This window comes from Calidris pugnax, unplaced genomic scaffold (assembly GCF_001431845.1).
Source record: "Calidris pugnax isolate Ruff unplaced genomic scaffold, ASM143184v1 scaffold243, whole genome shotgun sequence".
NCBI lineage: Eukaryota > Metazoa > Chordata > Aves > Charadriiformes > Scolopacidae > Calidris > Calidris pugnax.
The window spans coordinates 79,577-94,239 of record NW_015090973.1 but is presented as its reverse complement, the minus strand read 5'-3'; the positions used below and the strand labels follow the sequence as shown (position 1 = coordinate 94,239).

Genomic DNA, 14,663 nt, shown 5'->3' with positions numbered 1-14,663 from the left:
CTCTATATTATTTTGCTTCTGAATATGAGGTGGTTTGGGTGGTTGGTGAGATGGTTTGAGGAGCTGGCGTCTCCCATCTCCTTGGTTTTGGGGCAGAAAATGAAGAAAATATTCCTCTTTTTGGTTACATTCAGGTAGTCTCCATCCCCAGCCTGATCTTGGTAATCCAGCTGTGGTAGAGGCTGCGTTAACCAGCTTCATGTTTTGCAGCTGCTGCTTTGGGCTTGTTCAAAATTGTTGGTTGACTCTCTTCAGCTGACCTGATGATGAGGAATGGCAATGTTCCTTATGTAAAGGTGTAGTTTATTAAAAAAAACCAGAGTTCCCCCCGCATGATGAATAGAGAGGAAGAGCTGGAGGAAACGGCATCTATTAGTGTTAGGTGCTTGTGTGCCTCCAGAGGCAGGGACGGCAAGAGATAATGAACTTGAGAGGTGACTTCAGCAAAGCCAGGAGGCTTGCAATTACAGGCAAGTTCGTTATTTCACCGTGACTCTGGTCTTGCAGTTTTATTTCTTTCTCTCATTGTAGGACTCTCCAGCATCAGTACTGCCTGATGGTTACACTGATGGGGGTTGCTCAGGTTGGGTTTGATCCAGAAATCATGGAAAAGGGAGGTGGATGGCGACGCATCCACCAAAGGCATGGACTAGGCCAACAAAGATGATGGAGGGACTGGAGCATGTCCCTGATGAGGAAAGGCTGAGAGAGCTGGGGCTCTTGAGCCTGGAGAAGAGAAGGCTGAGGGGAGACCTTATCAATGCTTCCAAGGATCTAAAGGGTGGGTTGAGGGAGGATGGAGCCGGACTCTTCTCAGTGGTTCCCAGTGACAGGACGAGGGGCAACGGGCACAAGCTGGACCATGGGAAGTTCCACTCCAATGTGAGGCAGAGCTTCTTTGAGGTGAGGGTGGCAGAGCCCTGGCAGAGGCTGCCCAGGGAGGGTGTGGAGTCCCAAATCTGGAGATGTTCAAGACCCTCCTGGATGCTCCTGAGTGATGTGCTCTGGGCAGCCCTGCTTTGGCAGGGGGGTTGGACTGGAGGATCTCTAGAAGGTCCCTTCCAACTCCGACAACTCCGTGACCCTCAGAGCGCTTCCGGATGGATGAAGCCAAGGAGAAAAGGGGATGAAAAGGGCTCCCAAAGGGCCACCCAGCTCCTGTGGTGGGTCGGGAACGCCTCCTGGGTGGAGGAGCCCGGCGCTGCCTGCCCGTACTCGCTCCCGGCGCGGGGGCGGCGGGTGCCGGCAGCGGGTGGAGGTGCCGATGGAGCCGCGGTGGCAGTACCAGTTCCGGGTGATCATGTTGGGGGACTCCACGGTGGGGAAGTCCTCGTTGCTGCGACGTTACACCGAGGGTGTCTTCCTGGACGCTGTCAACCAGACGGTGGGGGTGGATTTCTACGTCCAGTTCGTGGAGCTGGAGCCGGGGCTGCGGGTGAAGCTGCAGTTCTGGGACACGGCCGGGCAGGAACGGTTCAGGTGGGTCCAACTCCAGTGGGGAGGGGTGATGGAACTGGGTGTCCCCCCTCTGGATTTGGGGGTGCTGGTGGGATGTTGTGATTCCCAACTCCAGGGAGGTGCTGGATGGGGCTTTGTTCCCTCCCACCCGTGTCCTGTGGGTGAGGAACCACGATGCCCAGCACCGGGCAGGCTGTGGTTCCTCCAGATGAGCCAAAGCCAAGGGTGTGCCCAGGGAAAGGAGCTCTTGGGATTGCCTTGTTCCAGCTCCAAAGGGGGTCTGGGACCCCCCAAGCCCCCCTCTGCCCCACCAGCTGCAGAGGGCTGGGAGAAGAGGCTCGGGGCCCACTGGGAGCTGGGCAGGGGGGTTTCCCCAGCTCAGCTGCTGGGAACCTTCACACCTCACTGCCGGGGCTGCCCACGCTGGGTGGGCTGGCTGCTGGGGACCTGGGAGGTCGGTGGAGGTGGCTGCAGGGGATGGGAGAATGGCAGAGCTGTGGCTGCAGGGGATGGGTGAGCACGGGGACGTGGCTACAGGGGCTAGGAGAGCTTGGGGACATGGCTAAAGGGGATGGGAGAACTCTGGGGCCATGGCTAAAGGGGATGGGAGAGCTTGGAGACGTGGCTACAGGGGATGGGCAAGCACAGGGACGTGGCTACAGGGGCTGGGAGAGCTTGGGGATGTGGCTACAGGGAACAGACGAGCTTTGGGGCCATGGCTACAGGGGACAGGAGAGCTTGGGGATGTGGCTACAGGGGATGGGAGAGTTTGGGGCCATGGCTAAAGGGGATGGGAGAGTTTGGGGACATGGTTACAGGGAACAGCCAAGCTTTGGGGACATGGCTACAGGGGATGGGCGAGCACATCTAAAGGGGATGGTAGAGCTCTGGGGACATGGCTACAGGTGATGGGTGAGCACGGGGACATGGCTAAAGAGCATGGGAGAGCTTGGGGACATGGCTACAGGGAACAGATGAGGTTGGGGGCCATGGCTACAAGGGATGGTAGAGCTCTGGGGACATGGCTACAGGTGATGGGCGAGCACGGGGACATGGCTAAAGGGGCTGGGAGAGCTTGGGGACATGGCTACAGGGGACGGGAGAGCTTTGGGCCGTGGCTACAAGGAACAGATGAACTTGGGGGTCATGGCTACAAGGGATGGGAGAGCTCCAGGGATGTAATTACAGGGAATGAGGGAGCTCCAGGGCTGTGGCTGCAGGAGATGGGAGAGCTCCAGGGACATGGCTACAGGGGATGGGAGATCTTGGGGACATGGCTGCAGGGGACAGGGAAGCTCTGGGGACACGGCTGCAGGAACAGCTGAGCTTTGGTGGCCGGGCAGGGGCAGAGGAGCTGGGATCAAACACCGGCTGGAACAGCAAAAGGGACAATTCTCCTTGCTCTTAGGGTGGGTTGAGAGCAGCGTGTCCCTCGCAGGGTGCAGGACACGGCCTGGGCTGCTCCTCAGGTGGGGGAGATGCTGCCATGGGGTGTCCCAGGGGAGTTCTGGGGGGGCTGCTCACCCCATTTCTCTTCCTCCCCAACCCCCAGATCCGTGACCCGCTCCTACTACCGCAACTCTGCCGGGGGGATGCTGCTCTTCGACCTCACCAACCGGGCGTCCTTCGAGAGCGTCCGGCGGTGGCACCGGGAGGTGACCGACACCGTCCAGCCCTTCCGCATGGTTTTCTTGCTGGTGGGACACAAGAGCGACCTGGCCAGGCAGCGACGGGTGGGCAGGAGGGAGGCGGAGAAGCTGGCGGCCACCTTGGGGGTGCAGTACGTGGAGACCTCGGCCAAGGACGCCAGCAACGTGGTCCAGGCCTTCCAGATGTTGACGGTGGCCATCTACCAGGCCCTGCAGACGGGGCGGTTGGTGGCCACCGAGGCGTGGGACGGGGTGAAGTGCAGCCTCTCGCTGCCGGCACCGCTCCGAGCTCGGGCGCTGGAGAAGGAGGAGAAGCAGAAAAGATGCTCGTGCTAGAGCTGGGGACACTGGGGGGGCCCTGGGGACACTTTGGGGGGGTGAAGCAGAGGGGGAGCAGCCAGTGATGGCACATTAAATACCCCCCTCCTTCACCGCTCTGCCTGGCCGTGTGTTCCTGGGGGGGGGACACCCCGGGGCTGCCCCCAGGAAGGGCTCAGAGCTGGAGAAAGGAGGCTGAGGGGAGACCTTCTGGCTCTCTCCAACTCCCTGAAAGGAGGGTGTAGCCAGGGGGGGGTCGGTCTCTTCTCCCAAGGAACAGGCCATGGGACAAGAGGAAACGGCCTCAAGTTGCACCAGGGGAGGTTTGGGATGGAGATTGGGAGAAATTTTGACACCGAAAGGGTTGTAAAGCCTTGGAATGGGCTGCTCAGGGCAATGGTGGAGTCGCCTTCCCTGGGGATATTTCAAAGCCGGGCAGACGTGGTGCTGAGGGACACGGGTCAGTGGTGGCTTTGGCAGCGTTGGGTTGATGGTTGGACTCCATGATCTAAAAAATCCCTTCCAGCCCAGACCATTCTGTGGTTTGAAGGGTGAAGTCCCCAGGGCAGGACGTGGGGCTGCAGAGGTGGGTGTCACCCCCTTCCCTTTTTCTCTCTCCAAACCCCTTCCTACAAGGCCATCCCCTGGAGAGGAACCGTGGGTCCTCCCGGCACCCCACGTCCCACCTGGGCTCAGCCTTGATCCAAACTCCCTTTTACTGCCCGACTTGCTGGCTCAGAGCTCAGGAGGACGAGATGGTCTGGTTTGAGCAGCTCCTACAGGTTCCTGGAGCTGGAGCAGCCGCTCAACAACTCCCCGTCCCCCCCAGCAGCCGCCGAGCGCAGCCCCGGGGCACCCAGACGGGCCCCAGCTGTGTTCATGGCAGCCCCCGGGCTCCACTGGGAGGAGGAGAATGCCCATACTGGTTCCTGAACTACTTTCCCCAGTAGCCCCAGCAGCGAGGTGCTGGTCACCGCCTTGAGCAGAGCAGGCAGGAACAGGCAAGGGGGACGTGGCCTTTCTTGGTGTCCCTGGGCAAGCAGAACCCCAGGATCACCCCGATTTCTTCTCCTCGGTCACCCCATCCCACTCCCAAAGGCCCCAGTCTCTAAGTAAAACTACTCACCCTGGGCTGGAGATGGAGGGAAGGTGTTTGCCCACCCCCCGGCAGAGGTGGCCAAATCCTTCCCCTCCCTCCACAGCCCAAGGGCAGGAGATCTGGGAGCAGAAAAGCAGAGACCAGGGAAGGAGGAAGCCACCCCCAGGCACTCACCATCCCCTCCCCACCTTGTCTGGAGAAGCACAAGGCTGCGCCACGGGTTTAGATTAATAATTTCTTTATTCATGTAAAACAAACGCAAGTATTTATATAAACACTGACATTACAAAGTACTGGAGCAGGTAGGGGCAGGAAGGAGGAAACAAAAAAAAAACCTCTACAGATGCTTCTAATACTGTCCCACACGAGATCAAACGCTCTGTCCCTCGGGATAATCACTTAGACGATAAACCACTTTCAAGTCACAAATAAAAGTCTTTGTTTTGAGATACGTCGCGCTCTGAGGGGGCAGGAGGAAGGGGAGGGGGGAGGCGTAGAATGGTGGGGTTGTTGTTTTTTTTTTGGCAGATCTCCTCAGAAAGTCAAGATATTGCTGCACCGATAATAAAAAATATATGCTTCTCTGTAAAGCATTAAAAAAAATATCCCATGGATGGCATCGTGGAGGCTGTAGTGGAGAGGCAAACATCCCAAAATGCACTGGCGTCTTCTCCCGGCTCTTCCCAGGGGCTATTTCTTGGTAGTTTTGCGAATCAGTGCCATTCTCTGCAAGGAGAAAGAGAAAAATGTGGGAAGCAGAGTGTCTCAGACAAAGGTTACTGCAAAAAAGCCGGGCAGGAACAGGGGGGACGTGGGGTTCTCTCAGGGCACGGCCCGACTTGTCTCCACACAGGAATTTCAGGTCTGTTTGAATCTTAATGGGGTCTCGAGCCAGAGGAAAAGGAAGAGTCTGTGCTCCTCTGCTCAGCACCTGGGGCTGGGAAGGGAAACACCCAGGGAAGGGCAATGGAGCAACCAGCTCAGGGGATCAAACCCCACCTCAAACCCTCCCCTCTCTGCCCAGGAGCTTTAAAAGGGGAGATGCTGGAGCCCCTCTGCTGGGAGGACGGGATGAGAGAGTTGGGGGGTTCAGCCTGGAGAAGAGAAGGCTCCGGGGAGACCTTGGAGCCCCTTCCAGTCCCTCAAGGGGCTCCAGGAGAGATGGGGAGGGACTCTGGATGAGGGAGGGGAGTGATGGGATGAGGAGGAACATGTTTGACACTAAAAGAGGGGAGATGGAGCTGAGATGTGGGGAAGAGCTTCTTTGGTGGGAGAGTGGTGAGAGCCTGGCCCAGGTTGCCCCAAGAAGCTGTGGCTGCTCCATCCCTGGAAGAACGAGACAGTCCCCTGGTCTGCACCACGGCCCTTGATCCCAAAGTGGTGCCATCTGAGGGTGGATATATTGGTATCAAGGAGGGCCATGGAGATGCTGGGAGGGCTGGAGCCCCTCTGCTGGGAGGGGGAGCTGAGAGAGTTGAGGGGGTTCAGCCTGGAGAAGAGAAGGCTCCGGGGAGACCTCAGAGCCCCTTCCAGTCCCTCAAGGGGCTCCAGGAAAGCTGGGGAGGGACTCTGGATCAGGGAGGGGAGCCCGAGGACGAGGGGGAAGGGTTTGACCCTGAAAGAGGAGAGATGGAGCTGAGATGTGGGGAAGAACTTGTTTGGTGTGAGGGTGGTGAGAGCCTGGCCCAGGTTGCCCAGAGAAGCTGTGGCTGCCCCATCCCTGGAGGGGTTCAAGGGCAGGTTGGAGGGGGCTTGGAGCAACCTGGGCTGGTGGGAGGTGTCCCTGCCCAGGGCAGGGGCGTGGAATGAGATGATCCTTAAGTTCCCTTCCAACCCAAACCATTCTGTGAGCCTGTGCAGGATCCTGCAGGGCAGCTCCTCCCCAGCTCCGATGGGACACGAGAAAAGCAATGGCCCGATTCAGTGAAAGCAAAATTAAGGGGAGAAAAAACCCCAGATCCCCTCAGCTCCAACCTACAGCTGTGCCCCCAGGACTACAGTGTGTTCTCTGACCTCCTCAGGCCTTTAGGCTTTTTGCAGCTGTTTAAATTCTTAGGGAGTCCCAGGCAGTGTGTTTTGCCAGGGGGCAGCTGACAAGTCACTGTCTGTGACTCTCAGCTGTTTTTCAGCCCTTCCAAGCCGGGCTGCCCTTCAGAAAATGAGCACTGCTGCTTCTCTCAGGGCACAGCCAGGGCTGCACCATCACAGAGGAGCCAGAGCAACCTCAATCCTCTCCCCACAAACAGGCGAGGAGATTCTGGAAGTTATTCCGAGTCCAAACCTCTTGGAGGAGGCTACAAATCCACGTCGTGCCACGAAAAAACCCCAGATCCCCTCAGCTCCAACCTACAGCTGTGCCCCCAGGACTACAGTGTGTTCTCTGACCTCCTCAGGCCTTTAGGCTTTTTGCAGCTGTTTAAATTCTTAGGGAGTCCCAGGCAGTGTGTTTTGCCAGGGGGCAGCTGACAAGTCACTGTCTGTGACTCTCAGCTGTTTTTCAGCCCTTCCAAGCCGGGCTGCCCTTCAGAGAGCGAGTGTTGCTGCTTCTCTCAGGGCACAGCCAGTGCTGCACCATCACAGAGGAGTCAGAGCAACCTCAATCCTCTCCCCACAAACAGGCGAGGAGATTCTGGAAGTTATTCCGAGTCCAAACCTCTTGGAAGAGGCTACAAATCCACATCGTGCCAGGAGTCCACGACCACCCTCCCCACGTCCACCCTCCCCACATCGATTCTCGGCGTCTCTGAGGGCTCTTTACCTGTTTGTGAGCTTCTGTAGTGCAGGCTTTTTTGTAGGGCCTGATTTCTTCTGAACCAAAGCCCGGGATCCACATGTTCCACTGACGCTCTGGAAGAGACAGGGGGGGTCAGCACCTTCTACCCCAACTGCCCACCACAAGAGCCACCGCGTCACCACCAACACGGAGACGTGCTGGGGAGCCATCAACCAGCTAGAAAAGCTTCCCAAAAACAGAGCAGTAAAGGGCTGCACGGTATTAAAACAGGATAAAAATGCAGCCCCTGCGCTTGGGACCTTCCCACATTGGCTGATGGAAAGCTACAAACTGCTAAATTTGGAGAGGGATAATTAGAAGCAGCCACCTCGTTCATCCCCTTGGTTATTAAGGGGTTATTCAGTAGCAATGAATTTGTAGCTACTCACAGGTTTCCACCCCAACAACTGGGCCATGCCCTGAATTCTGGGTGAGTGCCCAGCTCTCGGATGAGAGGGAAAAAACTAAAAAAACCCCCATAATCATCACTCACCGAGATGCAACTGGACATCTTTGACTTCCAGGGTGTTGGACTTGCGGTGCCGCGCGAGCTGGCAGGCGGCCGTCACCACGCTCTCGATGAAATCGTCGGCGATCTGCAGCAGCATCTGCACCACAAGAAGGATGACAACCACTTTTATCAGTGCTCCAGCAGCTGAAATGATGGGGAAAGCATGAAAACCAACGCCCAGAAGCTAGAATTTCAAAGGCAGTGGCTGCAGTGGCTGTTTTAAACCCCTTTTTGATGTCAGACACAGATGGTTGAGAATGCGTCAGCGTTATATCTGTTTTAAACCCCTTTTTGATGTCAGACACGAATGGTCAGCGTTATACGAACCAACCCTCCCTGTTTTGGACAAAAGGTCCATGAAAAAAATCCCAGATGAACTCTTTTTGCAGCCCCTGCCGTGGGTGGGTACCTACTTCCTCCACATCTTCATCCAGCTGCTCGTTGGGATCCACCTCCCGCACCAGGTCCTGTAATTTCTTCTTGGTTAAAACCTGAGCGTGGGGGAGAAGAGGAAGGATTTATTGCCCCACTTCAGCAAAGCCACAAAAAAAAAACCTCCTCCCCCACCACCCCCGAGGCCCAACTCACTCGTGTTGACACAGTATCAGCTCAGGAATGGCAGAGATAAGAAATATCAGGTGCTAAGGAGTTATTTTCCAGCCCCCGAGGGTGCTCTGACCAGAGTGTGGAATGCAGCAGGCTGGGATAAATAAGTCTCCTGCACTTAAACGGGCACTAAAACCCCACAGGGCTGAGGACAAGAGGGGACAAAGGCAGAACTAGAGAGCTTAAGAGGCAAACAGCAAGTGCAAGACACTTATCAGGGACTAAATTGGTGCTCAGGGCACAAAGGAAGTATTTCCACAGCTCTAGCACTTATCACCTTTAGCATTTCAAATGGAAAACAGAGATAGGAGTGTGCTGGGTTATTCTAGGGCAGAAGGGAGAGCCCTCTCAGCCCAAACATGGCAGGAGGCAGAAATTCTACTGCTGCTGAACAGCAGGGCCCCTAATTTGACAGGGTATGGATGAAAGTTGTCACCACTGAGCCATCAGCCTGGGGAGAGGAACCAGGTGGGGAATTCCTGCCCTTCCTGGTGGTCTTACACCAACAGTGCAACTGCTGGGTGTGTGTTTGGGCCACGGGGGTGGTCATGGAGGCAGCAAAGCCCCCAGAGAGACCAGGAGAGTTCCTGGAACACTCACAGGGCACCGGTGTGTTTTACTCCAACGAGCAAACACACAACTCAGCAGCTCCTGGCAGCGACGCTGCCTCTCGCAACACCCCAGTAAGACGGGGACTACAAACCTGCACTTTTATTTCTCCCATCTAAACCATATTTAATAAGAATTTCCCCATCATGCCCCCCCAATTTTTCCTGAGATGGAAAAATACCGTACACTTAGAGCATCCATACCCCACCCAGCCTGAAAGCACCTGGGAGGGAAGAAATATACAGCCTGAAAGCACCTGGGAGGGAAGAAATACATGGGTCACACCAACCCCCTGGGGCAGGGTGGCTGGAGCTGCCTGGCAGAAAAGGACCTGGGGGTGTTGGTCAACTGTTGGCTGAACAGGAGCCAGCAGTGTGCCCAGGTGGCCAAGGAGGCCACCAGCATCCTGGCCTGGATCAGGAACAGTGTGGGGAGTAGGACTCAGGAGGTGATGGTCCCCCTGGACTGGGCACTGGTGAGGCCCCACCTTGAGGGCTGGGTCCAGTTTTGGGCCCCTTCCCACAAAAAAGACCTTGAGGGGCTGGAGCGGGTCCAGAGAAGGGCAACAGAGCTGGTGAGGGGTCTGGAGAACAAGGAGAAGGGTCTGGAGAACTTCTGAGGGAGCTGGGGGTGTTCAGCCTGGAGAAAAGGAGGCTGAGGGGAGACCTTCTCGCTCTCTCCAACTCCCTGAAAGGAGGGGGTAGCCAGGGGGGGTCGGTCTCTTCTCCCAAGGAACAGGTGATGGGACAAGAGGAGATGGCCTCAAGTTGTGCCAGGGGAGGTTTGGGAGGGATATTAGGAAAAATGTTTACACTGAAAGGGTTATGAAGCCTTGGAATGGGCTGCCCAGGGAAGGGGTTGAGGCACCATCCCTGGAGGGACTCAAAAGCCTCAGCACATACAAGCCATAGGAAGGGGTTGAGGCACCATCCCTGGAGAGACTCAAAAGCCAGATTGACATTGCACTTAGAGACATGGTTTAGTGCTGGGTTTTATCAGAGTGAGGTTGATGGTTGGACTAGATGATCCTAAAGGTCCCTTCCAACCTGGACAACTCTATGATTCTATCTTTGCTCGCTCAGTAACCGATACTTTAACAGACATGAAGTTTTTACCAGTAGTTTAAGGAAGGAATTAAGCCACAGGCAGGTCCGAGAGTCTCCCCCGTTGTCCTAAAAATCCGGGATAAAATTACCTGGTTGCTTTCAGGACTGAGCCTTCCTCCTCCGCTGGGCGTCCCCGGCATCTTGGCCACGGTGGTGCTGTTGGCCATGGAGCTCTGCGGGGGAGTGCTGGCTGGTTCTGGCTTGATGGAGGAGAAGTTGGAGAGGTTGATCAAGGTAGATGGGCCAAACTGGTTCATAATCTGTTGGGCTTTAGCTTTTAGATCATAAAGCTTATCTAAGTCCTGCTTCTTCTTCAGGTTGTGGGGACCCAAACCAATCAACTGGAAAAGGAAAGGAAAGTCAGAGTTAGCAAAGAGAAGGAATTCAACAGGGCAATCACGTTTATAGAAGGTTGGGGTCTCTCTGGACACAGCAAGAAGGGAGGAGCAACGTTTAGAAGAACAGAAGACATTCCCTGATAGATGGAATAAGAAGTTTGCCACGAGAAGGACAGCAGCTGCAGGGACCACAGCTTCCAGGAGAAGACCACGCAAAGAAGATTTGAAGAAGATGGGGTCCAAGCTCCCTTGGGTGTCTGTGCAGGGTGGAGGTCTCCTTTTCAGCAACACTTCATGCCTGAACCTGTAGAGACCCCTCGATGGGGGCTGGTTTTGGTCCAGTTTCAGTTCAGAGAGCACAAATCTGGGTCCTCAGAGGTAACGTGACAGAGAAACACACACCCCACACCTTCAGTTTGTCCTCCCCACACCGGGCAACCCACAGCAAACCAATCCAGGTTCACTGAGCTGTTACTGGTGAACCAGAAGAGGGTTGTGGCAGCTGAACTGGTTCTTGAGATTTTCCAGGCTCACCCTTTGGTGCCAAAGTTGTTCAGGTCACCGAGCTAACACTCAGACTGACTGTACTTCATGGCTGGAAGGCTCTAAACCCCGGGACTGATGAAGGTTTGCTCTGTCCTTACTGCTCAGTGGAAGGAAACTCATCCAAACCCTGATCCTCCCACCCCCACAAGTGGTGTGGGCAGCAGCGAGAGCTCTGTCTGTCACGTGAAAGGAGCATTTAAGGAATGGTTTGATGCAAAGGCCCCTCGTGCAGCAGCTGCTGTTGGGCCCAGAGGCGGGGGAGAAGCAGCCGCCTCTTCCAAAAAGCCCACGCATTCCAAGGTGAACTTACTCAGGAGAAAAGGAGAGAGTTTGTTTAACCAGCTTTAACAAAGCAACGAACGAAGCGTCTGTTGCCTGAGCTACAAACAGATGTTTTCCCCTCATCAGAGCAAGCTTTGTTAGTTTGGATTAATTCATACCAAAACACCAACCAGAAATCACAGGGGAGTACTCAGAAGGGGCCGCTTTAGTGCTTCACTCCAAGGCACGCTCATGCACCGACAGACACTGAGTCCTTTTAGAAGAATTTCTATCCAAGACCCATTCCTCAGCAAGTTCCCAGCTCAATTTTAACTAATTATCCATGGGAAACCATTACACTCACACCCTTAAACCCCTCGGATGGCGTTGCTGGACGAGGAGCTCAGCACAAGATCAGGATTCTAAGTCCAGCTTTGAGCTCAGGCCGATATCAGGCTTTTCACCCCAACGCCTCGCTTTCCAAACCCAGAAAAAAGCAGGAATTCTCCCCCACCATGCAAGGGAGAAAGCTCCCAAACCCTGGGGCAGAAAGCACTTTATGGGCAGAAAGCACTTTATGAGCATAAAGTGGTTTTGTTCGTTTCTTGGAGGATCTTATCGCAGCCTTGGCGTGCCGTTAAGATCACCGAACACCAAACTGAGGGAATGGGGAGGATTCCTGGGATAAATCCCACACGCCGGCTTTACTTACAGCTATCTGAGTGTCTAGATCTTTAATTACATCAGCAACAGCTGTGGGGCCAGCCAACGGAGAGGCCATTTTTCCAAAAAGCCTTCCCGGTAGGTCAGCAGTCAGCGATAACCTACTCTGGCTTCCTCCTCTTCCGTACAACTCTCATTCCTACAGGAACACCAGATATTTTTTCACGTCACCCGTTCTATCATAAAGCCACGAGAGGAAAGAGTTTCAGGCAAGAGAGGACACCTTGTCCTTACTATGTCATTAGAGGCTTTATCTATCAAAAGATATTACACAATCGTGAGCGTCCGCTGCTGCCCAGGATGCAGCATCTCCCAGGATCCTGAAATTTGGCCAAATTCCATTTTTTTTTCTTGTCAGAAGACAGAGTATCTTGGTGCCTGCTGTCAGTGGGTGAGCCCCGACCTCTGTGACAGCAGCAGGAACAGGCCCGATGGCTGCAATTAGTGTAACTCATTAGCCTCCACAGCGCAGGGTTCACAGCTGTAATTAAAAGTCTACCTTAAAGCCAAACAAACCTTCGGCACCTTCCTGGGGGTGCTCGGGGAAGGGAGAGCGTCCTACTTCCATTAAGACACAAGGATTTTCAAGAAATATTTAAATAGATTTGCAAAGGGCCGTTTGCTCTGGGTGTCTCTTTATTGTCAACAGAGAAAACTGGGAAAGCTCTTGGTGTTCACCTTCGTTATTATTAAAAATGTGAGACAAAGCCCCCCCTTACGCTGCTTGAGGAAGAATTTGTGACCAGCACTGACCCTTTAGATGCACCAAATAAATAAAAACATCCTTTTTTTCCCCCAGATGTGTTTGTTAGATGCTGAAGGGTGACCCAAACCTCCTTCCTCCTCGCCCCACACCTTTTTTTCCCCCTGGATGTGTTCTTTAGATGCCAAAGGGGGACCCAAACCTCCTTCCTCCTCACCCCACACCTTTTTTTCCCCCCGGATGTGTTCTTTAGTTGCCAAAGGGCGACCCAAACCTCCTTCCTCCTCGTCCCACACCTTTTTTTCCCCCCTGGATGTTTCGTTAGATGCTGAAGGGGGACCCAAACCTCCTTCCTCCTTGCCCCACACCTTTTTTTTCCCCCTTGGATATGTTCTTTAGATGCCGAAGGGGGACCCAAAGCACCTTCCTCCTCATTCCACACCTTTTTTTCCCCCAGATGTGTTTGTTAGATGCTGAAGGGTGACCCAAACCTCCTTCCTCCTCGCCCCACACCTTTTTCCCCCCCCTGGATGTTTCGTTAGATGCCAAAGGGCGACCCAAACCTCTTTCCTCCTCACCCCACAGCTTCCAGCTTGGTCTCTCACCCCCGAAACACCGACGCTCGGCATCTGGGGAGGGAACGGCCCCAGGCACGTCGCTCTTCAGAGCTTTCCTTCCAGCCACCGGCCCCAAGAAGCCGCAGCCCCACGGCTGCCCACGGGGAACGGCCTTACGGGACCCAACCAACCCCCACCCGGCAAAACACTCCCGGGGAACCTCGGTCAAAGCCGTGGGGAAGAGCCCAAGGTCACCCACAGCCGCCCGGGGCCTACACCGGGCCGGGCCTCCCCTCAGGCCGCGGGTGCTGAGCGGGGGTTTCAACACCGGCTACAGGCCCAACCCGGCCCGCCGCGCCCACCGCCGGCTCCCTCCCCGTTTTTAGCCCGTGTAAAAGAGCCGGAGCCTCCCACCGCTTGAGGAAGGACCCTCCCCGAGCCTCCCCCCGCCGTCCCCGTACCTCCCCATGACCCGCCGCCGGACCCAGCCACCGCCGCCGGCTGCGCTCCCTTCGCCGCGCTCTCCCGAGCCCTTCCGGGGTCACCGCCCGCGGCCACCCGGAAACGCTTCCTCAGGGGCGGCCAATCAGGAAAGAGCCGAAAGGTCCCCGCCAAAGGTCCCCCCCCCGCCTCCTCTGTGAGGGGAGGTGTTGTCCCCAGCATGCCCCGCGCATATTTGCATATGGCGCGGGGGGCCGGCGAGGCGGGGAAACGGCATTTTTGAAGGGAAAAAACGCAGAAATGGCGGAAAGAGTGGATGAGAGTGGGGAGAAAGAGCAGAGGAATGAAAATGGAAGCGCTGTGTTTCGGTGAGGACCGCGAGCCTCGCCGTGACTGGGGTAGCACTCCGGCGCTTTCCGGTGGTGGCGGGGTGGCGGCGCAGCCCTTAAAAAGGGCTTCTGCCGTGCGTGGCACGGGGGGGCCACGCGGCCGCCCCCGCGGAATCGACATCAAGAGATTTCGGAAGCACAATTTTTGCAGTGGGGGGAGGCCGGTAACCGCTTGTTCCGGCGCCCCGAGAGTTCAGTGTGAACGGTAGATAGACAGGAAAGGGGGCGTGGTTAGGGGCGGGGCTACTACCCCCGTGTGGGCGGGGTCAGCGCCGCAGCCCTATAGTGGCGCCTGTGGGAGGTAGTTGAATGGGGGCCACTACTCCCCCGTGTGGGCGGGGCCACTACTCCCCCGTGTGGGCGGGGCCACTACTCCCCCCGTGTGGGCGGGGCCACCACCCCCCGAAGGGGCGGGGCCACCCCCCCGGGTGGGCGGGGCCATCACCCCCCGGGTGGGCGGGGCCACCGCCAGCCCCGCAGCCCTATGGTGGCTCCTATGGGAGGTGGTTGAATGGGGCTCTGTTATCTATAGATATATAATATATATATATATTTAAATAGATTTGTTCTTAAAAA

At 56.0% G+C, this 14,663-nt stretch overlaps 2 protein-coding genes across 3 annotated transcripts; one reads left to right on the top strand and one right to left on the bottom strand.

Moving 5' to 3' along the window:
- The first annotated feature begins 1,018 nt into the window (after positions 1-1,018).
- LOC106894313 (ras-related protein Rab-39B-like) lies at positions 1,019-3,443 on the top strand. Its single transcript, XM_014952927.1, has 2 exons — positions 1,019-1,479; positions 3,011-3,443. The coding sequence occupies exons 1-2, from the start codon at positions 1,127-1,129 to the stop codon at positions 3,441-3,443; spliced, it is 786 nt and encodes a 261-aa protein (XP_014808413.1). The 5' UTR covers positions 1,019-1,126.
- A 1,302-nt stretch (positions 3,444-4,745) lies between these two features.
- Positions 4,746-13,829, bottom strand: TAF12 (TATA-box binding protein associated factor 12). Of its 2 annotated transcripts, none has more exons than XM_014952934.1 (6): positions 13,719-13,829; positions 10,219-10,470; positions 8,222-8,299; positions 7,791-7,905; positions 7,283-7,371; positions 4,746-5,250 (listed from the first exon to the last, which is right to left on the bottom strand). In XM_014952934.1, the coding sequence occupies exons 2-6, from the start codon at positions 10,384-10,386 to the stop codon at positions 5,215-5,217; spliced, it is 486 nt and encodes a 161-aa protein (XP_014808420.1). In that variant the 5' UTR covers positions 10,387-10,470; positions 13,719-13,829; the 3' UTR covers positions 4,746-5,214. The 2 variants fall into 2 exon arrangements, with proteins under 2 accessions (XP_014808420.1, XP_014808421.1); XM_014952935.1 differs by lacking the exon at positions 13,719-13,829 and adding an exon at positions 11,987-12,070.
- Positions 13,830-14,663: the final 834 nt, after the last annotated feature.